We start from the raw sequence: 26,222 nt of genomic DNA, 5'->3' as shown, positions 1-26,222 counted from the left end.
TAATTATTTTGTCAAATTAAAATTTGAAAAAAAAAAAAAAAAAAGAGCAATGTTAACTTAAAAAAAACAAAATTAAGTGTAACAGACCGTATGTATATGCGCAGTTTTTACTTTCCATTCTTTTTCTTTCAATTGATAAGCACATACAAATAATGATTATGCGGACACGAGCATATGTATATATATATATGAACATAATTGTACGTACACGCATTTACACACAGCTGCTAAACGTCTTTACTACTTCCAGTTACCGTGCTCATGTCAAGGAAACCATTTTACATATTTTTTTTTAAGCTGTACACAGCATTTTAAAAAACAATAAAATAAAACAGCATACGCTATATTAAATAATATGAAGTGGGGAAAACTTAGCACACCCGTCCATTTCGTTTATTTCGTTCATTTGTTTCGTTCATTTATTTTATAACCAAAATTTGGAAGCTCACGCAAACTTGTATTTCTACATTTTGTTTCAAAATGGAGAAAATTTTAACAAATTGATATAAGTTGTTTTTAAAAAATCAACGTACGCATATTATGTATGTATGTATGTATATATATATATATATATATATATATATATATATATACTTACATGTACACATACATACATGCATAATACGCTCACACGTACAAACAGAATTATGATACGTAAAATTATCCACGCTTATAAATGTTATAAACGTGGGCTCGCGAAAGGGATGCAATTTTTGCTAACGTATTACAAAAACTTCGAATAAAAAAAAAAAAAAAAAAATAATAATAATAATAATAATAATAATTAAATTGTGCTTAAAATATATCGGAAAATACCAACATGTTTAAAAGAAATTAAAATTGAAAAAAAAAAAAAAAAAAAAAAAAGATACGATGAATCAATAAATGAAATATAATGAATTTCATATTAATCATTACAAAGTAATATAATTTCCTCATTTATTCTTGTTATTCCTTCACATCTTGTCCATATATATATATATATATACGTATATATTAAAAATATAGAGGATTTACCTTTTTAACACAATATAACTATTTTGATTTATTTATTGTTTTTTCTTTTTTAAATATCTTTTCTCTCAATAAATGAGAAGGTACAAACAAATTATATGACACTTTCTAAATATATAGGATAAAAATTGATATTCGCCCAAAATGTCTGAACTGCGCATGTATACACATATACCCTCGTATATGCGCATATATATACATATATACATAATATATGTATAAATGTATATTATATATATACGATATATCATACCCCCCGATGCAACAGGTATTGCCGCCTTGCGCAGAAACACAAATTTTCTAACATTGGCATACATGAACTTCATTTCACCAAGCTGAAATGTAGACATAAAAATGCAACGAAGTAATGTAGCACTTTCTCCCTTATAAGATGTGAACGAATTAAAAGTGTGTCATTTCAATACTTACTTGCAAATTTGTTAATCTGTTATATTTTTTCTTTTTTTTCTTTTATTATGCTGATCGTTTGTTCTGTCGATGATTTTATTGAAACTCCAAACCTGCAAAGGGGAAAAGTAGAAAAGGCGGCATGTGTAAGATATAAAAAAAAAAAAAAAAAAATTATGTAAGAAAAAGAATTAAGCACAAAAATAAATCTTTCATGAAAAAACAGTTTTGCCGAAAGAACGAGCAATCACTATAACTCTGCCCATGTTATAAGTTACGTACACAATATATGTTACACACATATGTTAAGGACACCCAGGATGAACTTGCTCAAAGAAAAGTATGTTCATTTGCATATTTACCATTGCTGGATTTGTGCATGTGGTGAAAGATTCCTTGATTTGGCAAATACACGCTTCAATATCCATAACGTCATTCTGTACATTTTTTAAGAAATCAAAACCTTCCTCTGATGAATCTATACAAATACCATCTAAATAAAAAGTGTGATATGGAAGCAAGTATGCTAAAATTTCTTTTGCATCATAGTACTTTTCATTATTAACAAATATATGAGAAAACTGTTTATCTTTATTTATGTTATTTAAATAAATTTGTTTTTTATCTTCATTATAACAATTCAAAACTCTATTTCGTTCCATGGCTAACTTTTTTTCAAAATTAACTAGTTTAAAAAAGGGTGTTTTCTCGAACATTTCTCTATCATTCATAGAATTAGCGTCGTTAATCTTGTTAATGTTGCTCGTGTTAAATTCTTCGTTAAGAAAGTCCAACGTTTTTTCGTAATAGTACTGATAACTTTTCCCCTCTTCCGATTCGTCTTCCTCTTCCTTTTCCTCTTTTTCTTCCTCCTTTTCTTGTTTTTCCTTTTTCATCGTGGCATTCATACTTCCGTTCATACATCCGTTCACAGTTCCTCCCAAAGTTCCGTTCATAGTTCCATTCATGCTTCCTCCATGCATGCTTCCTCCATTCATGCTTCCTCCATTCATTTTTCCTCCACTCATGCTTCCATCCATTTTGTCCTTCTCTACGTTATCAGCTTTACTGCTATACTCCTCTCTACCCTGCTTTTCATAATCGCCCGAATCTGCTTCTTTTTCCTCACCAGCTGGGCAGTCTCTACCTGTTTTGCACATTTTACCTGAACTGTTAATAAAATTATAGTATAAACCTTTTCCTTCGTCCAAATATTTCTTGCGTAAAAATTCTGAACAATTACCTTTATTGCTCATTTGGTTAAGTAGAAGGTTATTTTCAGCTACCTCGTTAGCACTATTAACACAGTTCTCATAAACATTAAATTTATTATCCGCGCTATAAGTAGCATTGTTGTAATCATTTTTCTTTACGTGTTGTAACAATTCATAATTTGTACTCACCACGTTATTGTTCCATCCTTTTAAATACTTAGCCTGGGTCATATTTATATCATCTACATTGCTATATGCACTCATAACATTTTCGTTGTTTCTTACATTCTCACTGTTTCTAAATGGTACATTCTGCGCACTTATATTGTCATCCTTTTTTTTTTTATGTACTAAATCGGTGTAATTCATACCACTTTGTTGTTCACAATTTTGAATTAAATTATTTAAATTATTATTTAATGTACCATTCTCATTATTTCCCTCTTGGTCTTTATTATACTGTGTTGAGTTAAACGTATAATCATGGTTTTCATTTGTATTTTCCACACCCTTCACAACATTATTAATACCTTTCTTATCGTAAGAATATTCTGAACATGTTAATGCATTACTATTTTTAAAAGAGTCTACTAATTTAATATTTCTACTGTTTGTATTTTTATACACTTCATCCGTAAAACTTTTCTTCCCATTCGGTATCTCTTCTTTTTTACTATAACCACAATGCCCAATAGTTTCGTCTTTATTATTTATAATTAAATATTTATCATTCCTGTAGTGTTGATAAGGATATGAATTGTTTGTTCTATTTCCTACTGTGCATCCTTCATCCGTGTTAAAATTTTCTTTATTTTCATGTAATGCATTACTTGTGTTATGTGCATTCACACCGTTCGTATGAATGCGCCCTTCTTCCTCAATATTGCAATTCGGATTTATCAAAACTTTACCAAATGAACTATTATTACTATGCGTTATTAGGTTGGTTTCCTTTTTTTCTGGAAAAACGAAATCATTATCATAATTGGTATATTTGGCATAATCTGCACATTTCGTATAGTTAGCACAACTGGAATAATTATTACTATTATTATTACTATAATTGGCATAAATGTCATAATTACTATCATTACTATTATCGTTCCTATTCCTATCCCTGTTGATGTTTCCTACTATGCTGCTGCTATTACTTCTAAAGTATATCCTCCTTTCGTAATGCTTTACCCCTTTATATGGTACCTCACTACTTACGTAATTGTAACTTTGCATATTATTAGGAGTCCTACTATTCTGCAATAAATCCATTCTATTATTACTAACACAATTTTCCGTGTTATATCTCCTCATGTTACCACTGTTAAGGATCCCTTGACTTTGTTCCCCCGATAACTTGTTCTCCCTACTTCCCCTAGCACAGTTACCACTGCTACAGTTCTCACCCCCATAATTACCGCTAACACTGTTTCCACTTCCCTCTTCTATGTTCTCCCTACATTTAAAAGAGGACCAATTTTCCAAAGGCTCCAATTTTAAATTAGCTTCACTTTCAACAAAATTACCTCGTTCAATTAAACTAACCGAATGATAATCTACGTTCTCCTTATGACTGTCCTTCATAGATAATGAATCAACATAATTTTCATCTTCACTCTTATTTGTTTTATCAACATTTATTTTTATACCATCTTTCATATTCATCGATGTAATATTCCCATCATGTAAATTTGAGCTTGATTTACTCACTGTATCGTCATTTATCCTATCATTTTTAAGTATGTTTAAAAAGTGCATGTTGTTCCTGCGCGTGTACAGGCTATTTATGCGTGCATCAATACGTGTATCAGTACGTGTATCAGTACGTGTATCAATACGTGTATCAATACGTGTATCAATACGTGTATCAATACGTGTATCAATAAGTATATCAATTCGTGTATTTGTACGGTTACGTGAAGATCTCTTTAATAATATCTCGGTTTTTCCTTTTTTTTTTGTTATTCTTTTAGCTTCTTTTTTTTAGATGTATTTTCTTGCTACAAAGGAGCTTTCGCATATAAGGTACTCTCTGCGTTCTTTTATACATACATACATATACATTCATACATACATATACATTCATACATACATATACATTCATACATACATATACATTCATACATACATATACATTCATACATACATATACATTCATACATACATATACATTCATACATACATATACATTCATACATACATATACATTCATACATACATATATATTCATAAATACATATACATTCATAAATACATACATACATATATACAAACGTACATATATGCAAACGTACATATATACAAACGTACATATATACAAACGTACATACATATTAAAGCCCTTCCTTTTGGCTCTACAACTTCAGGTTAAACTTCTCTTCCTTTAAATGATCGTTAATTTGAATTAATCTTTACAAAATCGTAAAATTAACGTAGTAACATAGCGATTCAAATTATACCTCTTTTTTGCAAAAATATCATAATTGCTGATAAAATCTGTTACATTGATACGTGCATACACGTATTATGCAAAACTGCAACGCAAAATGTTCAAAGAAGTCGTATAATGGAGAAAAAAAAAAAAAAAAATATAAAATAAAATAAAGTAAAACAACAAACAAACATTAATGTAAAAAACAATTTCAATACTATTCAATGATTTAACGAAACGTCTCTGTTTAACACTGGATGGCCGCTTAACAATAAGAATGTAAATTTAATTTGCACGTGAATAAAAATAAGCCTGTTGTTCACATGTACTTATTGCTATATATTTGTATACATATATATTTAATGTTACATACATGAATTATGTATATATATATATATATGAATATGCTTATATGTATATGCTTATATGTATATGCTTATATGTATATGCTTATATGTATATGCTTATATGTATATGCTTATATGTACATGCTTATATGTATATGTTTATTTATATATAAATGCAACAAAAGAAGTAAGCTTTGTTTGGCTTGGTAAAATAAAATGCTATTCGTTCACTCTAATAAACTACCTCCTCATTTGTTTATGTAAGGGTATTTAAAGGAACAAGAAATGACGAAATGACGAAATGATGAAATGATGAAATGATGAAATGATGAAATGATGAAATGATGAAATGTAAAAAATAAAATCAAAGGAAAAAAGGAATTGTTAACCAAATAAGAATATACATTTATATATATATATATATATATATGCAAGTACGTAATACTATATGAATGAATGTATGTATATACATATTCTGCTTTATATACAAGTTAACAAAACAAGTATAGTCTATATTTTTTATGCTTATACATATATTTGTACATGTATAAATGTAAATTTTTAATTGCTACATGAGAAAAATGATTTTTTTTTTTTGATGCTTTTTTTTTTTTAAAAAAGTATATTTTATTTCTCTCTTTTTTTTTTTTTTTTTTTTATTTTAGCTCTTAAAAAGTGTATTAATTTTTAAAAAAAAAAAAAAGAAAAAAAGTCTTGCATGTTTCTCCATACTTTTACCATTAACCCATAAAAACAATTTACATTGAAATTTGGGTAAAAAAAAAGGAAAACCAAGAGGAAATGAATATATAAGTGTAAATGCAAATGTAAAATTAAACATAATATATGTAACATCTTAAGGAAATAAAAAAAAAATTATGTAACAAGAAAAATTATTGTATATGAACAGAAAATACAACTGATCTAACCGCCGCAGGTGAGAAAATGAAGATAAATATAAATATATATATATATATATATATAAAATTAAGAGCTTTAAAAAAGGTAAAATAAATTGTGAAAGAATGTACGGAGTTAAAGTGATATCTTAGAAAGATGTCCGCTTGAATGTTTATATATCTATTTATACATATGGACATGTTTTAAATTAGAGATACGTTTAATAGCTGGGGAAAAAAGATACAGTCAAGAACAGCTGACTAGCGGACTCGAAATATGAATGCTGCTGCTAAGTAGCACATATATGAATTAAGGCATTAATGAGAAACTGCTTCCTTAGCATATTCATACACTTCCTACATACATGTATATACTATGTATATGTGTGTATACACTAATTTTGCTTTTAATCCTTGTTATATTTTGCTAACCTTTCCCCCCGACTAACTTCTTTTTAAAATAAAATGAATGTAAAAATTTAATCTCATTACGAGTTAATAACTTTGTGAGATGGAGAATACTAGCTTATGTATACCTCTTTAAAAAATGCTGCTCATTAATGTATTTTCCACAGCAAACCATGTGATGAAGTGCATATATAAGTATATAGGTATATATATATATATATGTGTACATATAATAGTATATACAGTTGTATATGTAACTATATTCACATTCAGAGTATATTTTACTGAACATTCTTTTTGAAAAAAAAAAAAAAAAAGGGGTAACGGTTATAACATGGATGAATGTCGTCTTATAATTTTTTTTTTTTTATTTTTTTGTCCCTTCCTTTTTTTTGTAAATTAATTCATAAGATTACAATTCTTCTCTTCCGTGAAATTGAAAACTTGTAAATATATATCCTAAAAAAATTTTCTGTATTATAAACCTTTTTTTTATTATCAGTTAAAATGTGTATTTAAGTTTTATTTTTTATTTTTTATTTTTTATTTTTATTTTTATTTTTTATTTTAATTTTTATTTTAATTTTTATTTTTTTCCAAACTCTCCTCTTACGTATTTTATATAAGTATTCCAAAATTTATATCGACATTTTTTTCGCCTTGGTTTTACCTCATTTTTATTTTTCAAAACATCAGTTCAAATAAAAAAAAAAAAAAGAAAAAGAATACAAGGGGGGATACACTAACTTATTATATATATATACATATATTCATATGTAGTCCAATTATTTTTTTTTTTTTCCATTTTACATTTGGCATGCGACATATAACATATGATGTTTCTGTAATTTATAAACCCAGCTGAGCTAAATAACAATGTAATACTTGGCACTTTGCAAAATTTTTTAAATGTATAATAAAAAAAAAAGGAAAAGATAAAGAAAAAGAAGAAAAAAAATAGTATAAATATCAAATGTAAGTACAATATTAATACATACTACATAAATACACATGCATATGTAATTGTCATAATTCACTTTATATATCTGAATAGGAACAAAAAAGAAAAAAAAAAGGCAAAATCAGAAGGGTGTTTTAAAAAAAAAAAAAAAAAATAGCTCTTTTAGGAAATTATAAAACAAAAGAGTTTGTCAATTTAGTCGAGTAGAAAAATATGGCCGGGTCTGTGTGGAATAGAAATAGCTGGCATTGGTAATGCATAAAAAGTATGACAAATAAAATATAAACACATGAATGACAGTAACTGTTATGGTACAGCCAATTTTATGTGTTCCTAAGTAAAATAAAAAAATAAAAATAGATTATCATTTTTCTTTCATTGCTTATCCCGTTACACTACTTTCATTTTGTGTAGGGAGGAAAAAAATTATAGTAAATGGGGTGAGTCTTATATTAAATATAAATTAAATAATTTAAAACTTGAAACGGAGCAGCTGTCTATTTATTTCGATAAATTTGATATAACAGGGAACGTAATAATTAGGGAAAAAATGAGAAAAAAAAGGAAAAAAAAGGAAAAAAAGAAAAACGAGTGACAAAATAAAAGCACAGTTTAACAACACATCAAAAGTACAACGTTTGCGTGTTAACAATATTGCATCAAAGACGATAACATTTCCTAGCATTCAACCCTTTTTTTTTTTTATTTTTATTTTATTATTTTATTTTATTATTTTATTTTATAATTTTTTTTATTTTTTTCCACCTTACTTTTTTCAGGCTAGCGTTTCGGTTAGAAAAGGAAAACAAATTAACTCCTTTGAATATGATATAAAGTTTAGTTGGTTTTATTTAAAAACAACAGAAAATAAAGAATGTTCTGGTGGGAATGTAGAAATACTGGACTTCTCAATCTGTTCAGTGGAAGTACACACTTAAGAGAAAAAAAAAAAAAAAAAAAGAAGAATCGTACATCCATTATTCATGTTCATTATAATTGTGCAGAATTACATAGGAGCTTTATATAAATATATGTCAAAACATACTAGAAGGGAGGATAATAATTATACTTATGTGTTTGTTCCTGTTATGTTATTTTATTTGATTTTATTTTTATTTTATTATATATATTTTTATTTTATTACATATATTTTTATTTTTTATTTTATTTTATTATATATTTTTTTTTCCTTTTCCACTTCCTTTTTATTTTATTATATATTTTTTTTTCCTTTTCCACTTCCTTTTTATTTTATTATATATTTTTTTTTCCTTTTCCACTTCCTTTTTATTTTATTATATTTTTTTTTCCTTTTCCCACTTCCTTTTATTTTATTATATTTTTTTTTTCCCTTTCCACTTCCTTTTTTTTTTTTTTTTTTTTTTTTTTTCCTTTTCCACTTCCTTTTCATTTTATTATATATTTTTTTTTTTTTTCGCGCGTATGTTAGGATAATGACTACGAAATTAACGTTCAAATGAACGAAGACAAGGAAGAATCGAGAAAAGCATACGACATACTAAGAAAGGAGGGAAAAGAAAAAATAAAAAATGCACTGAAAGGATTTCCATCTGATCTTTTGAAACATGATACAGATGAATGTAAATGGAGCCAAAAAAAAAAAAAATATATATATATATATATATATATGTATATATATGTATATATATCTAAATGTGTATGTATAATGTTCGCATATAGTTCGCATACTAACACTATTGCGCGTCCACGTGTCAACTTGTACCTAATCAAATTCTGTTCTTGGCGCAGTATCTACGTATGATATCCTTTTTTCTTTTTTATTGTGTAACGTTTGTACATACACCCTTGCACATTTTTTATTTTCCCCTTTTTTTTTTTTCTGAACAATTCATAGCAAATAAGGAGACAAAAATTAAAGGAGATGAAGAAGAAAAATTGCAAAATATAAAGACACAAAATAATAACGAAAATGAACGACATAATATAGGGGTAAATAATATAAACAATAACACTGACCAAGAGAAAAAAGAAGGGTCCGTATGGAATATTAATAATTATCACTGGGAGGAAAAATGCTTAACAAAATGGGCAAAAGAAGAATTAAAAAATATATTAGATAAAACAAAAATAGAACTAAGTAATAACATTCTTTTAGAATTTTTTTGTTCAGAGGTAGAAGGAGAAGCTTCTTCTAGTTTAAGAAAAAAAAAAAAAAATTTTAATTTACGATTTAAAAGTTAGTTGTGAATGGAAAGCATTTAAAAAAAACAAAAATAATGGGATTGAGATGGAGACAAAAGGACATGTAAGTGTCAATGAAATTATTTCTGATTATTCTTCAGATGATGAAAATAAGTACAAGTATAATTTCGTTTTTGATAATACCATTTCCGAATGTATGCACATTAATCATGTGGTGAAAATGGAAGCTCCAAGCAAGATAGAAAAGGTAATAGATGAGTTTATTTCAAAAATGAGGGATAAGTAGTGGTGCATGCATGTATACACGCAGCGAAATATGCGCAGCAAAACTATGAAGCCCCCCCGATAAGAGCAGAAAAACTGCTGTAAATATGTACTTCTATATAAGTAGGTATAATTTACGAATTTCAATTAATCCGTCGAAACCTGTAAGTAACGAAAAATATGATAGTTCAGCTAAGTACTATTTAAGGGATGTGTGTAAAGTATTGCTCCTGTGCTATTTACATAACGCAGTTTTATTTAGTAAACTTCGTTGTGTAATCCATATTTTTTATTTTTCTTATTCTTAAATGTTTATTCACAAAAGGTTTTATGTATGTATATGTACATATATATGTGTATATGTATATATTTATTTATCTCTTTACTCTTCTTGTTATAGTCACGCCTAATTTTATGAACACATAAGCAGCAATACTGTTCTAAAACACTACTCAAGGCAGTTTTTAAAAAACGTGTATTTCAAATATTCATTTGAAAAATGGAAGTTTTTTAATTTTTTTTTCGCACATTTTTGCTTATATATATATATATATATTTTTTTTTTTTTTTTTTTTTTCATATATCACTGTGATATAAATACGTAAATTTTTCATTTTATTATCGTTTTGCACATAATACTGCATTGACCCATAGAACAAAATGACACACACACACACACACACACACACAGACACATGTTAGTGTTGGTTCTTTAATTCGGTGAGGAAAAAAATATACGCATAAAAATGAATATATAAATAAATACAACATAAGAGTAAATACAATATAAGAATATATATCACATATGAATGAATACCATATAAAAATATATATAGCATATATAAATACATACCACACAAGAATATAAACGGACAATCAAACAAAGGAGGCTCGAGCAAGTGTTTCATCATTTGATTTTTCCTTATCTTTTTATTTTCATTTAGCTAAGTATACCAACCTTCTTTAGCCTCTCTTGAAGTTTTCCCTCTTCATTTTCTTTTACCTGAACATCCAAAAAGATAATGCGAATTGTTTTATTTTATTTTATTATTATATTTTATTATTATATTTTATTATTATATTTTATTATTATATTTTATTATTATATTTTATTATTATATTTTATTATTATATTTTATTATTATATTTTATTATTATATTTTATTATTATATTTTATTTATTTATTTATTCATTTATTTATTCATTTATTTATTCATTTATTTATTCATTTATTTATTCATTTATTTATTCATTTATTTATTCATTTATTTATTCATTTATTTATTCATTTATTTATTCATTTATTTATTCATTTCTTTTTTTCTTTTTTTTTTTTTTATTGCAGCTAGCCATTTTGTTAATAATTTTACTACTTCTTTTGTAAATTTTTCCATATGTTGCCTTACCAAGTCATCACATCCCCCAACAAATTCTTTATTTATAAATATTCTTGGTACAGAGCTTTTTCCTGATATTACAAAAATACATATATGCACATGTATTAGTATATGTGTGTATATAAGTATGCATACATTGCTTCCGTATATGTGTGTATATAAGTATGCATATATTGCTTCCGTATATGTGTGTATATAAGCATATATATATTGCTTCCGTATACGTGTGTATATAAGTATGCATATATTGCTTCCGTATATGTGTGTATATAAGCATGTTTATATTGCTTCCATATATGTTTGTACACATGTGTAATCCCCTCCCTTAGTACCGGTCAAATCCTTTAAGTAGGCTTGGATATCAGCCATGTTTGGATTTTTTTCAATTTGTTCTACATGCTAAAAAGGAAAAAATAAAAATAAAATTATATATATTCATATATATATCACTTTCGCCTCTTTCCTTTTTTTCTCTTTTTAAAATGTTTTTGGTTCTTGTAAGTTTATGTACGAATGCATAAATATGTATATACATACATAATACATAAATAATACATACATATAATTACTTATTAACATATTTTCCTCTATGCTCACCATGCTATTCGGGTTATATCCTTTCAGTATTGTTATAGCTTTAATACAATATGGGCACTCGCTAAAGGAGATATAAAAAAAAAAAAAAAAATTACAACATATATATGTATGCATGCATATACAGCGACTGCTACTATTCTACAGGACAAATTTTTTTGGGCTTGCAAGACTTCATAACAAACATAAATTGTTCTATATAAAAATAAAGAAATACATGAATTCCTTTTATTATTACGTTTTCGAAAATACAGCAATAATGTTATCGTCTATTATTTTTTGAACAAATTTTTTAACTGCCTCGTTGTTGCATCCCATGTTGAAAATTCTTATATTTTTACTAAATATTTCTGTATGTTTGGAGATAGTCCAACAGATTTTTTTTTTCTCTTATAAAAAATATTTACAGAGTTTATGTGTATGCGTAAGTACAAATAAGTACATATATATAAATAGAAATACGTGCATATGTTATGTGTGTTCATATATCATATATGGAGTGCTGTTAAAATGGACTACGTACGCTTAAATTATTTTAATAAAAATAATTCGTGTTTTTTCAAAAAAAATAAGGTTTAATAAAATGAAAATTATATCAGCATAAAAACATAAAAGTATTTAAAAATAAAGTTTAAATAAATTATGTCATGTATAAGCTTATATATAATATATAGTTGCTCCTAAAAAATAAAAAAAAATTGTTGCAAGGAATAATTTTTGTATTTTCAAAAATGCATTTTTGTAAATAATTGTTGGCAGATAATGAACTGCGATTTTTCGCATTTTTTCATTTTTATTTTATATAAATTTAATTTTTTTAGTTTTTTTTTTTTTTCTTTTTGTTTGCCCAATTACCTACATGCAATAGCACTGTACTGTTTTTTGTTTATTTGCTGACTTGTTAATTTGTATGCATTCTTTCTTCTTTTTTCTTTTTTTCTGAAAGTGCTAACGTAGTTACATATGCTTTATATCCATACCACTTCATATATAGCTAACACTAAAGGCATGTAATTTTTATTTTCGTTCGTACGATTTATACTACCATTAATAATAGAAATATATCCTAGAACAATAGGATCATATACAAAAGCGTGTATTGTATTGATATGCATGCTTCAGAACATAGATATAATGTATATACACGTATGAACTTTCGACGCACATATAAATAATACATATGTACGCATATACATTTATAAATTTACATATATGGACATACGTGCATACACTTGTATTGTATATGCTACACACGAAAACATTATTTTACAATGCACGTTGCTATTACCTTCAAGCTATTTTATTTTGTTTGCACCGCTTACACTATTCAATTTTGTTCTTTGGTATAAGTCAATTTGCTTCCCTCACATTTTCGAGCGTCTTCAAAATTTTTGTACCAAGAGTACTTTTGAAAATTTTTTTTATATATTATACAATTAGAATGATACTACAAAAATATTTTATTTTTTCTAATTTTTTGTGAACTTAATTTTTTTTTTTTTTTGGAATGTTCTTGTTCCTTTTTTAGTGAAATGAAGAAAACGCTCGGCATTACACATGTGTACATGCATGCATACATACAAACGTACAAACGTACATAAGTATACATACAAATACATAAATACACTTGAATTCATAAATTTACTATATGTATACGTAACAGAAATTAGAAAATGAACTCCAAAATAATGTTTATGCTTACATACTATTGTTTGGCATTTTTTTTTTTTCATATTCCTGCATGGAATGTACAAATAAATTATCCATTTTTTTCGAGAGATTCTTGTGAAGCATTGAGCGTTCAGTGTAAGTCCACGTAAGCATGTATGAACATACATAAGGACAAGCATTTACATTGTTTTCTAAGTATTTTTTATTTATATTTTTGTTTTACGTTTAATTTTTTTTTTCTTTTCTTTTTTTTTGTTTTGTTTGTTTGAATAATTTTTGCGTGAGGAAATGCGTAATTCTTTTTATAGCCTGAACAGTACATGTGAAAAGGTAAGCGGAAAATTAGGAGTTCATAGTTGCATAGCTTTATTTTATTCGATCATTCTGTTCAGCCATTGTGCAGTCATTGCTCCTTCATAGTGTGCAATCGTACAGGCAATCATTTCGTTTTCTTTCGTTTTATTATATTTTATTTTTTTTTTTTTGAAGAATTGAGCGCTTTAAAACAACATAAATTATATTAGAGATACTTCTTTTCTGAACGTGGTATGCCCTTACCGTAGTAGCTGTCGAATAGAACTCATAAAGTGTCAATAGTGGCATACATACGTATACATGTACATACATTCGTCTGTACTGGTGTACCATCGTGCCTGCATACCGCCAGACCGCCCATCAATCGTACATGTTCCCCCGCATTGACCACAAACCATTCGAATAAGATGCTGAAGAAGGTGCTCATCGGTTCTAGCAGCCTGGGTATAATATCGGTTGGAAGTATATATTTGTTGAAGATAAATTTTCATAAAAATATGATTGATAAGGATGTAGTGTACAAATACAGCACGATTGCAAATAGAAATGAAATGGTAAATAGATTAAAAAACAATCATTTTGATATATTAATAATTGGAGGTGGTGCAACAGGAGGAGGGTTAGCTTTGGATTGTGCTACAAGAGGGATCAAGTGTGCATTAGTAGAGAAGGATGATTTTTCAAGTGGCACTTCATCCAAATCAACAAAATTATTACATGGAGGTATAAGATATTTAGAAAATGCAGTAAAAAATTTTGATTTATCTGAATTATATTTCGTATGGGAAGCATTAGGTGAAAGAGCACATACAATGAAGATTGCACCATTTATGTCTAGACCAGTACCAATAGTTATGCCTATATATAAATTATGGCAAGTTCCATATTTTGCATATAACATAAAAATATATGATTTGTTAGCTGACTTAGTGTGTTACTTTGATAAAGTTGTACCCAATTCTAGATATATACAGAAAGTAAATACAATGGAACATTTCCCTTTATTAAAAAAAGAAAATTTAAAAGGATCTCTGTTATATTATGATGGTCAACATAATGACAGTAGAATGAATATAAATTTAGTACTAACTAGTGCAATGGATGAATATGTACCTGGACAAATTGGAGCTACGATATGTAATCATATGGAAGTAATAGGTTTTATAAAACATGAACAAAGTCAGAAAATTATAGGTGTTAAGGTATTAGATAAAATTAATAATAAAGAAATGGAGATATATGCAAAAATTATAATTAATGCTACAGGTCCATATGGTGATGTTGTTCGAAAAATAGCTAATGAAAATAGAAAGCCAATGATACAATTATCAGTTGGATGCCATTTTATATTACCTAAATGGTATTCTTCAAAAAATAATGGATTTATTATACCTAAAACAAGTGATGATAGAGTCCTTTTCATTTTACCCTGGGAACATTCTACTCTTGTTGGAACAACAGATGAACACAGAAAACTTGAAGATAATCCAAAAATTCAAAAAAAAGATATAGACTTTTTGGCAAAGGAATTATCAAAATATATTGAACTCAGTGAAGAGGAAATAAGAAATGATATAAAGGCTGCCTGGTGCGGTTTCAGACCCCTGGTCAGGGAAGCCAAAAAGGGGGTGGCGTCTAGTGCTACGAGTGATACGGGTAGTACTAACGCGAGTTCGTCCACCTTAACCACTACCACTACTTCTGGTGATAACAAAGGGATAATGAAAAGTGAGTTAGTAGGAGGAAAGCTTGAAGGGGTGAGCGAAGAAGAATTGCAGAACAAGCATAACGTCGAAACGCATGAGATTTCGAGAAGCCATGAAATTATTGAAGACGATAATGGATTGATAAGTATATTAGGAGGGAAATGGACCATATATAGAAAAATGGCACAAGATACCATTGATTATGTAGTAGCTAAACATAAGGATAAAATAAAAACAAAATATAACTGCAGAACGAAATTTTTAATGCTTATTGGTAGTCATGATAGTAATGGTAATATAAAACTCGATGATTTAACTTACGGTTGTAGTAAATTAAGTAAGAATCTTGTTCAAAAATATGAACAACTTGATTATGAAACAGCGAATCATCTAGTCTCAAATTATGGCTACTTATCAGAAAAAGTGTGTGAAATAGCTAAAGAGTTAAATCTTTTTACCAAAATTGATTCTACCAAACCATATATAGAAGCAGAAATTGTTTATGCTACTAGGTATGAGTTCGCTAGTACCATTTCTGATATTATTGGAAGGAGACTGAGGTTAGGATTTATTGACACCCAAGTGTCAAATCAGGCTATTAAAAGAATTGCAAAATTGTTAAAGAATGAACTTAAATGGTCCGATGACCAGATGAACAAGAATATTGATGAAGCTGAGAAGTACATTAGTTCCTTATCCCTCAACTGAGTTGTGCTACCATTTGGACAGACGACAGAATGAATGGGTTAAAAAGTGAATGGGTGAATGAACGAAGAGGTGCAGAAATAGAGAGAACGAGGAAGGTGTGGGGAAGTCGGATCTTCATCGGCATTTATCATTTAAGCGTTGCAACGTGCCCACTGTGGAAAAATATCACCCCTATGCGCATGCAGGAATATAGAAGCAAATTTTGTATGCGTAAAAGTTATCTTGATGTATGTCAAATGCCGTGGATGCACCTTTTTTTTTTTTTTTTTTTTTTTCTTAAAAAATCCCTCTATGTGTAAAGATATTCTTTTGAACAATAGTACGGGGAGTGGTGCTATTTTGTACGTGTATATACATACGAGCATATATGTGTATATGTACATGTGCACATGTATATATGTATATGCCCGCTATTTTGTTAAAATGTACGTCATCATTTTTGTAGAATTACGGAAAAGTTTAATCATAAGCCTCCCTTTTTTTTTTTTTTTTACCTGCTATTTTCTTCGCATTTACACATATATGTATCTACATATAAATATATATATACATGTATGTATTCACAATATCCCCTCCTTTTTAAAGGCTTTTTTTTTTGAAACCCTTTTTGGAAACATTTTTTTTTTTTTTATTTCTTTTCAACTGCATTAGCTAGTATGATTAGCATATAATGACATAAGCAAATAATTTTTTTTTTTTCCTGTCTTGTTCATACTTGAACAACACAATTTTTTTTAAGAAAAATAAAATTAAATGTTTATTAGAAAAAAAAAAAAAAAATTCCCCTATTTTTGTGTAAATACATGTGAGGCGAAACTTTTTTAAAAAATATAAGCAATGGGTTGTATTGAAAACGAGTTATGCTTTTGTAGGTTAAAACGACGAGAAAATGCAGCACATGTTAAATATACATATATATATATATATATATATGTATGTGTGCACACTTCCTCATATGGTAAGATATACGGAGTATATATGTTTGGAAAAAAGGAATATATTATAATGAATAGGGGAAAAAGGGTTTAAATTACACCGGTGATAAAAAGAGTTATAACGACTTTTTTTTTTTTTTTTGCTGATACAAGCATACTACATACTCACCGCAACATGTTGAATGGATTTATTAAATGAACATTGCGAGGATATACTTCCCAAACTGGTAGTGCGCAATGTTCGCTTTGTTCGATAGTAGCACCCTGGCCCTTTTTAAGCGCACTATACCAAATCACCCCTTGGTTTGACCCAATTAATTTTATGTTCTGGTGCTTCCAAATAAAAGAGTTTCATGTCCAGACGATATTGTCTTAATGCGTCTAACCACAAATAAGCAAAATATAATCCAACGGTCATGTATAAAATAAATTCCCTTAAACACATTGTAACATTATACTCTGCTAAAACTTTCTGTCTGTAGGTATACCAAGCGGATTGCCATTTCATTTCTTCTTCATTTGCCATTTCTTCAGCTGACCTGTAAGGGACAGGTATTTTTTTTCTAAATATTTTTAACGGTTTTGCAAATTTGTAAAACATTTCTTGATAATCATCATATGTAAATTCTCCTTTAATTAATTTTATCATATATGGTCTCAACTCCTCTGTATCATCCCCTAATTTTTTTAAAAATGTATAAAATTGTGGTGGTACATAATATGTATGTTTAATCTGTGTTGATATCTCTGGAGGTATACTAGCTGGTACTCCAAATTCATCTCTAGGTATAACTTCACAGTCATTTTCCCAAAATGGTTGCCAGCTTGGTTTGTCATATGTAACAATAAACATCATGGGGTACCCATATCCTCCTAATGTTCTATTCAATGGTTCCCCTTCAAAAAAGTCCCTTTCATTATTTTTATTTAATTGTACTCTACTAGAACTAGTAATATTTCTGCACTGAGTAAAAATTTTTCTGTCCATGCTTTTCTTTTCATTTATACAATTTAATCTCTCAATATTTACCATACCATATTGTCTCTTCCAAATCGTTCCATAGCTTTTTGTGATAAACATATTACAATTTTTCTGATCATTAAATGGACTTTTTAACAAATTTATAAAAAAATTACCTCTACATGGGCCTATCATCTTTTACCTTACATGTTCATGTGAAATTACGCATTTGGCTATTTTCCATATGTATTGTAATGGGACGTAAATCTTTACCCTTCTACACCCATGTAATGACGTTATAATGTTCTGATGCTATTACTATACTTTTCTGTGATACAGAAAATTTTTTCCTTTTTTATTTGGATAAATTGGGAAAAAGGTGCAGCAAAAATTGCGCACAAAATATAACACAAAATTGGGTATACAATAGGGAAAAAATTAGCTTTAAATGTGTGCAAACTTTTGGGCATAAATTAGGCATATATCCCAGTCAGACGAAGCAAAGTTTGAGATAAAATATGCTACAATTTCGTTTTATTTTTTTCATACCATTCGTTAAAAAAAATTAACACAAATTAGCAATTGGCATAATTTAAGTGCTCATTTTATTTTGCGCTTTTGTTAGTTGACAATATTTGTTTTTACAGTTCACAAGCATTAAGTACGTGTATTTTATTATTTTTTTTTTTTTTCGCCGTTTTGGCATGTGTACATGTGAAGAAAAATAATATAAATAAAAAATAAAAATAGAAATAAAAATAGAAATAAAAATAGAAATAAAAATCGAAATTAAAATAAAAGCAAAAATGTATAAAACGAACTAAAATAGAACACAATAAAACGATATAAAATAGAACGCTATTAAAAGATATAAAATAAAATACGGCATAATGATATGGTAATACGGCTAAATTGCCAAAAACGTCTAATAAAAGGAATTTATTCCAACCAAAGAGATGAGTGAAACACAAAATTGGAGGCGCCTTTAATTTTTTCTTTTTTTTTTTTTTTTTTCTTTTTTTAAATATATTATTATAAGAACACCCTAAATACCAAAACAGTAAATTGTGAATATTTTTTATATTAGTGGGGAGATATTTTTACCCATCAGAATAATTACAAAAATAGCCTGTTAAAGTATGAAAAGATTTAAAAAAAAAATAAAAGTTGACGTGTTATATATTTCTATTTTTGAAGGTGTAGATATATTTACGTCAAACTAGGTACACACATATACACACTTCAATCGGAATTTTTTTATTTATTTTTTTTTTTTTTTTTTACTTAATCTTAGTTTTACCATTTTGCAACGTTTGGAGATAAAAAGAAAAGATGACGTCTGCCCCAGGTTTGTCCTTTGCCAACCTGACACTGATGCTTGACCTTCCGCAGTTACCCGCAATTTTTTTTGTGAATTTAAGAAACAATTTTAAAGTTCTTATTAACGAAATTAAACAGAATGTAATTGAGAGAGAAGACATATTTTATCCTCATAATAGAATTAATTTGCAAAACACGAAAATAAATAAAATGGGAAGAATTCGGAAATATAGCAATAACAAAAGTTGGCTATTTGGTAACCCCTTTTGAGTGGGAAATTAAAGAAATGAGAAAAATAATCTCTAAAGAATTAGTTCCTTTGGTTTATGAGAATTACGCCATAGTTAGGGCAACTCAATTGCTCGTTGTGAAGCCATTTTGTTCCTTTTTGTTCATTCAATATATTAGAAGCGAATGTATTTGACAAATTGGACGCACATATGTGAGCAAACAGCATTGCGCAGAGAGGAGCGCAAATGTGAGAAAATATGAGTATATACATATATACATGAATACGTATATATACATATGTTTCTGTAATATAGCTAATTCGTGAAGGATGAAGAACGTATTCCTTTTTTAGCACATTTATATTATGCTACTTTTTTTTTTTTTTTTTTTCTTATATATTTTATGACAGCTTGGATAGACCTTCTATATGAGCAATGTTTTTATTGCCATTTGATGCATGTGCTTCTACTGTTCATATATTTTATTGTTTAACATTTTCCATTTTTTAATTATGACATAATGCATAAAAGAATGTGTTTAAATAAAACAACAAAAAAATATACTCCAAATGTGAAACAATTAAAGGTCTAACAAATTTTTTATTTTATTAAGATACTTATACAAAGTTTTTTTTCGCCTTCACCATTACACAGTTACCTTTTCACCTATTCGACTTTTATCATTTAAGGGTATCTTACCTCCTTTAAAAGCGTTTTCCATCTCACTGTTCATAACAAACGTGAAAGAAACGAGCAAAAGATATACATGTAGTCGCAGCGTTTGATCGATATGTATATATATGTACTTTTACCACAATTTACATTCAACAAAAACTGGGGAAGTTCACATATTGAAGAAATGGAAAAACATCTTGCATAAAGAAAAAAAAAAAATTAAAAAAATTTAATTAATTAAACCCTTAGGCTGGAATAAAAGCTTAATTTTTTGAAAGTTTTCCCTAAGTATCACATACTTGCCAATACAATTTTATTTTTAATTTTTTGGAGTTAAATGAAGACAAAAACATAGGGACAATAATTTTTTTTTCCTTTTTTTTTCGTCATTTTTTATTTGGTATGTATGCAGTTATGGTAGTTCGCTCTATGGTTCATTCATTCGTTCGTTTTTCACTTACGTCCTTTAACTCTCACTTTTCAATGTGACCTTTAAAAGTGCTTATTCTTATGCCCTCTTTTCATAAAAATAATATTTTTACCAAAAATAATATGTTTACGAAAATGATAAAACTCTAAAAAAAATTACGGGATAAAAAAGTTCATTTGAATACGCAGTCGCGTTTTAGTTCTTATTCCCATCTAGTCTCTTTTTAAGAAATAATTTGCCTTTACTGATGAAGAGGAAGAAGCCCACTCCATAGAATAAAAAAACGAACGCTTTAAAAAAAAATTTTTTTTAATTAAATATTATTAACAAGTCAGGCAAAAAGAAGGGGTAGAAAAAAATTCTGAAAAAAAAAAAACAAAAGAAAATTAAAAAAAAAAAAAAATAATTAATCGAATAATCGAATAATCGAATAATCGAATAATCGAATAAACGAATAAACGAATAAACGAATAAACGAATAAACGAATAAACGAATAAACGAATAAACGAATAAACGAATAAACGAATAAACGAATCAACGAATCAACGAACCAGCGAATCAACGAACCAACGAATCAACGAACCAACGAATCAACGAATCAACGAATAAACGAATGAACGAATGAACGAATGAACGAATAAACAAATATGCATGTATATACATATATATAACAGTAACAAAGTAAAAGCGATATCCAAGGAATGCCACGATAAAATAACTACACAAAGCTTGAAACTCGCATGTATTACACGAAAAAGTAGAAATAAAAAATATTGGAAGGATAGGTGGAATAACCAAATATGATTGGATGTCTCTCAGCTTCAATCACTCTGGTGGGCTTAGCTTCCCTTTTGAAGTGTGGACATTCCGTTTACTTGCGTAAGTTCTCAAAAAAATGAGAAAACAAATAAATGAACGAACGAGTAGTTACCAATTTTACTATAACCCTTCCATGAGTCATACACACAAATACTTTAATTACAATTTTACTGTAAATTTTTTGACATAGTCCTGAGCAACTTCAAAATGGAAAAGGATAACATAGACAATTTTTCGTTACCCATTACAGTAATTTAAAAAAAAAAAAAAAAAGAAAATACTTTCTACGATGAATATTTAGAACTTTCTTGAGAAAAAGTAGAATTACATTAATTCATTTGTTGATTTTATTTGTTTCTATATTTGCGTAATTTTTATTTATTTATTTTTTTTTTTTTTGTTCAGCTTGTTGTCCAAATAATTATTTGCGCCCTGATAACAGTATACGGAGGAAGCAAATTATTTTTAAATTTTGAAAATATTAATGGGGGATCTGCAGCAAATTTCGATAATTAGTAAGGCATTTTGTATGTATATATGTATATAATTACGTAGATATGTATGTATATATGTGCTTGTAAGTATGTATATAATTCAAGCTATTATAACTATAAGCAGTAGTACTTTATTCGTTTTGTTTTGTGTGCACTCCTCAGTAAACTTCCCGTTTTTATGTCCAACTACAATGTGATTCACTGCAATTTGATATAATACGTTCCCTTTTAATATATGCTTATTCAATTTTATACATCATGTGTGTTCGCAACCTTATGGTTCCCATTTCATAGCGCTTGGGATAGGAATCATGCAAGGAAGAGCTTTCGACCATGTGTTAACAGAAAACATTTTATTAAGGACTATGTAAAAGATTACCTTGTAAAGTCCATATAGGATTCTTCCATATGATAACCTAATACGTATGATCTGTTATCTCAGCTTTCGTAAAAATCTTTAACGTTAGAGCGGTTCTATATAGAGGTCTTTTTTTTTTTTTTTTCTTTTTTTCATATAAACACAGAAGAGTGAACCGTTCTAACTTATGACGCTACAAAAATAGCGGAAAAATAGAACTAAAAAAAATGATAAAAATAGAATGAAAATGCGATAAGAACACGATAAAAAAATTGTATTAATATATTTCTGGGCATATTCATGGGGTTTATTTTTTTTCGTATTCTCAACATTGCATTATTACGCCAAATAAACGGAAGTTTTGTTTGAGTATTTTTTGTAAAGTCTATTTTTTTTCAATTGTTATATGTAAGCCCGAATGGGAACGTTTCCCCTCCTCCCCTAATATTTTAATGTTTCGTTTAAATTAATCAAATGTGCAACTTCGTCCATTCGTTTATTCATTTATTTATTTTATTTTTTTTTTTAAGTCTTTAATTTTAACTGCATTTTATTAGTAAGGTAAATGCGCAAATATGTAATATTCATAAACAAAAAAGGAAAAATAATAAAGGGAAAAAAAAAAAAAAAATGCAAAATATATAGGGATTCACACGCGCAACACTACGTTGTACACCCATTACTGCACCTTTGTTAATTATTCCTTTGATCTGGAAAAAGTGGTAGGTGGAGATGGAATGTGCAGCGTGTGCACATACATGAACACGTTCATGAAGTATTAACTTTGAGAAATACATATACCAATTCGCAATAGTTAATGCTACTACTGGATACGTTTGAAGATGATGTGAAAGGGATGGGAAAGGTTATCACATGATGATAGTCAATAACGTAAATATATATACATAACACACGCACGCATTGTATATACTTGCACATACAAACAAGGATAAATATAAGCAGTGCGCTGCTACCATTTTTAAAAAGACAATCCGCATAAATACACTCATCCCGCACATGCAAGTATGCAAAGAACTAATTCCGACTAACGCATGCATTACGTATACTTCTTCTTTCCCTATAACCAAGCTACTCATACTTTCCTTGAACAGTTCAGGCTCATCCTCTCCCCACTCACCTTTACACACGTATCAGACACCAGTCCTCTTCCTCGGGGCACACTTAATTATGTCGTCCACTCGCAGAATCATTTCGACGGCTTCCGTAGCGGATGTGAGTTGTGATAGCTTCGAGTTGTAAGATTCGTATATGCCCAATTCCATTATATTGCCAACATCCCCCTTGTTAATATCTATACCTGCATATTTGTTCCCCTTAGTATGTTGTGCTCTAATTTTACTAACAATTTCGGAGCTATCGAATCCTCCATTGTCTAATATGTATATAGGTATTTGTCTCAATGCTTTTGCATAAGCTTCAATGGCTAAACTTCTTTTTCCTTCTACTGTTCTTGCTAAATTGTCGACGGCATTACTCATTAACATTTCTGAACAACCAGCACCTAAAACTACACGATTATCTTTTAACGTTTCCGCTAAGACAGCTAATGCATCATGTAAAGACCTTTCACTTTCTTCTAATATATGTGTAGATGCACCTCTAAGAATGATAGTGCATGCACCATTTTTTTTACATCCAGAAAAACGAATTAATTTATCTTCACCAATAATTACTTCGTCAATTTTATCACAATGACCTAGTTGTATATTTAATCCTTTTTCAAAAGTGGATGCAATTTCTGCACCTAAACAGTTAGCTAATCTTTCCATACCATCAAAATCACTATGCTCAATAGTCATAACATTATTTTCCCGAAAGATTTGTTCCGGATAATTATATATGAGTTGTCTATTTATAAATACATTACATCCGTATGAGATAATATTTTCTACTTTATTTTTCATTTTTAATCTCTCTTCGCTTTCTAAATCTTGTATATCTTCAAAACTATGCACATTCACCTTAGTACCATAAATTTTTATTTTATCTGCATCCATAGGTGTATTAGCTACCATAACATTACAATTAGTTAACGATTTCGGTTGATTAATGCCAATCTTTTTTTCTAAAATAAATCCCTCTTCTAAATAAGAATCTTTTATAGTTCCCCCAGTTTTTTTAATTATTTGTATTAGATCTAAATTTAAATGATCTTTTATTCTTAATATTGCATTAACAGCTAATTCTGCAAAATGTTCTTTCTCATGTGTTAACAATTTAGATGATAAAGTTGTTCTAGCTATTTTCAGCATATCTTCTTTAAACAAATCACTAGTAATATCATGACTAAAACATGATTCTAGTAACGCTTCTCTTGCAACTTTTAAAGCCATTCTAAATCCATCGCAAATTATTTGTGGATGTATTTTATTTTCAATTAATATTTCAGAATTCCTTAACATCTCTGCTGCTAAAACAACAACTCCAGTTGTTCCATCTCCACATTTATTATCTTGTTGCATACTTACATCTACTAATATTTTAGAAACAGGATTATCTAACCAAACTGATTTTAAAATTGTAGCTCCATCATTTGTTACTGTATGTTGATGACTTCTTGCTCCTTCTATATTTAGAGGGGTTAAAATCTTGTCTAGTCCTCTTGGACCTAATGTACTTTTTACTAAATCCCCTACTGCTATTGCACCCACGAAATATTGAAGTCTGGCGATCTCCCCCTTGTCCTCCTGGGCCCCCTGCTTAAGAACGTCCGGAATTACTGTGTTCATCTGCATGAGAAGTGCCAGGAAATTAAAGAGGTGTGAGACGTGGGCATTAAAAATATATGGATGTGAGATGTGAGATGTGAGATGTGGGATGTGAGATGTGAGGAATCCGTTTGAGAGACCTTGGATATAAATTGGACAGACGTGGTACATAAAATAGTTAATAAAAGATAGGTCAGCTATAATATATGACAAGTGCTATGTACAATCATAATATATGAGACGTGCGATGTGGGGCATAAATTAGAGAGACGTGATATATGGAACATACAAAGGAATCACTTGCCACCTCACCAACTTATTCCCTCACACATATATATGAGCGTATTTATCCGAATGACCTCTCAAATTTATACTCATAAATATGCAGTGGAATAATTAACAAGAATTGCGTAACAACATGTTTTTTCATTGCATTCACTACTGGCAGCCTCATTAGCCGCTTCGTTATCCGCTTTGCTATTACCGTACACTTATGGGCCTTCACTAAAAATAAGAAGAAAAAATTATAAGGGAACGCCTATCACTTCAGTCTTGTTCTTCCCAACAAATGGTGGTCAGAAGAACTCTCCTTTTAATCCTTTATTTGGAAAATCCTTCTAAGCACAGCTCTCTCAATTCTGTATTTGTGTATACTATGACAGAGCAATATTCTGTGATATGGGATATGGGGATGAGGAGAGTAAAACCTTGTATTAGGTCAAAACAAAACAAAAAAAAGGGGAAAATAAAATAA

General features: G+C 28.5%; 7 protein-coding genes across 7 annotated transcripts; 3 read left to right on the top strand and 4 right to left on the bottom strand.

Moving 5' to 3' along the window:
* Positions 1-1,454: 1,454 nt before the first annotated feature.
* On the bottom strand, positions 1,455-4,388 carry MKS88_002531 (uncharacterized protein; the record flags this gene model as incomplete). The annotated part of the gene is made up of 2 exons (XM_067215550.1): positions 1,455-1,535; positions 1,785-4,388. 2 exons carry the CDS (start codon positions 4,386-4,388, stop codon positions 1,455-1,457), a joined length of 2,685 nt encoding a protein of 894 aa, XP_067073965.1.
* A 3,501-nt stretch (positions 4,389-7,889) lies between these two features.
* On the top strand, positions 7,890-10,146 carry MKS88_002530 (activator of Hsp90 ATPase; the record flags this gene model as incomplete). The annotated part of the gene is made up of 6 exons (XM_067215549.1): positions 7,890-7,927; positions 8,091-8,208; positions 8,456-8,602; positions 9,127-9,277; positions 9,553-9,894; positions 10,001-10,146. 6 exons carry the CDS (start codon positions 7,890-7,892, stop codon positions 10,144-10,146), a joined length of 942 nt encoding a protein of 313 aa, XP_067073964.1.
* Positions 10,147-11,064: 918 nt separating this feature from the next.
* Positions 11,065-12,434, bottom strand: MKS88_002529 (glutaredoxin 1; the record flags this gene model as incomplete). The annotated part of the gene is made up of 5 exons (XM_067215548.1): positions 11,065-11,127; positions 11,532-11,593; positions 11,855-11,921; positions 12,120-12,180; positions 12,355-12,434. 5 exons carry the CDS (start codon positions 12,432-12,434, stop codon positions 11,065-11,067), a joined length of 333 nt encoding a protein of 110 aa, XP_067073963.1.
* Positions 12,435-14,509: 2,075 nt separating this feature from the next.
* MKS88_002528 (FAD-dependent glycerol-3-phosphate dehydrogenase) lies at positions 14,510-16,516 on the top strand (the record flags this gene model as incomplete). Its single annotated transcript, XM_067215547.1, has 1 exon — positions 14,510-16,516. One exon carries the CDS (start codon positions 14,510-14,512, stop codon positions 16,514-16,516), a length of 2,007 nt encoding a protein of 668 aa, XP_067073962.1.
* Positions 16,517-17,734: 1,218 nt separating this feature from the next.
* Positions 17,735-18,607, bottom strand: MKS88_002527 (cytochrome c oxidase subunit ApiCOX35; the record flags this gene model as incomplete). The annotated part of the gene is made up of 1 exon (XM_067215546.1): positions 17,735-18,607. The coding sequence occupies one exon, from the start codon at positions 18,605-18,607 to the stop codon at positions 17,735-17,737; it is 873 nt and encodes a 290-aa protein (XP_067073961.1).
* Positions 18,608-21,868: 3,261 nt separating this feature from the next.
* MKS88_002526 (ER membrane protein complex subunit 5) lies at positions 21,869-22,923 on the top strand (the record flags this gene model as incomplete). The annotated part of the gene is made up of 5 exons (XM_067215544.1): positions 21,869-21,947; positions 22,078-22,136; positions 22,293-22,402; positions 22,676-22,763; positions 22,906-22,923. The coding sequence occupies 5 exons, from the start codon at positions 21,869-21,871 to the stop codon at positions 22,921-22,923; spliced, it is 354 nt and encodes a 117-aa protein (XP_067073960.1).
* Positions 22,924-23,890: 967 nt separating this feature from the next.
* Positions 23,891-25,489, bottom strand: MKS88_002525 (T-complex protein 1 subunit beta; the record flags this gene model as incomplete). The annotated part of the gene is made up of 1 exon (XM_067215543.1): positions 23,891-25,489. The coding sequence occupies one exon, from the start codon at positions 25,487-25,489 to the stop codon at positions 23,891-23,893; it is 1,599 nt and encodes a 532-aa protein (XP_067073959.1).
* Between the last annotated feature and the right edge of the window lie 733 nt (positions 25,490-26,222).

Source organism: Plasmodium brasilianum, chromosome 8 (assembly GCF_023973825.1).
Source record: "Plasmodium brasilianum strain Bolivian I chromosome 8, whole genome shotgun sequence".
In the NCBI taxonomy this organism is placed as follows: Eukaryota; Apicomplexa; class Aconoidasida; order Haemosporida; family Plasmodiidae; genus Plasmodium; species Plasmodium brasilianum.
The sequence above is the reverse complement of the archived record's forward strand: the minus strand, read 5'-3'. Positions and strand labels throughout refer to the sequence as shown.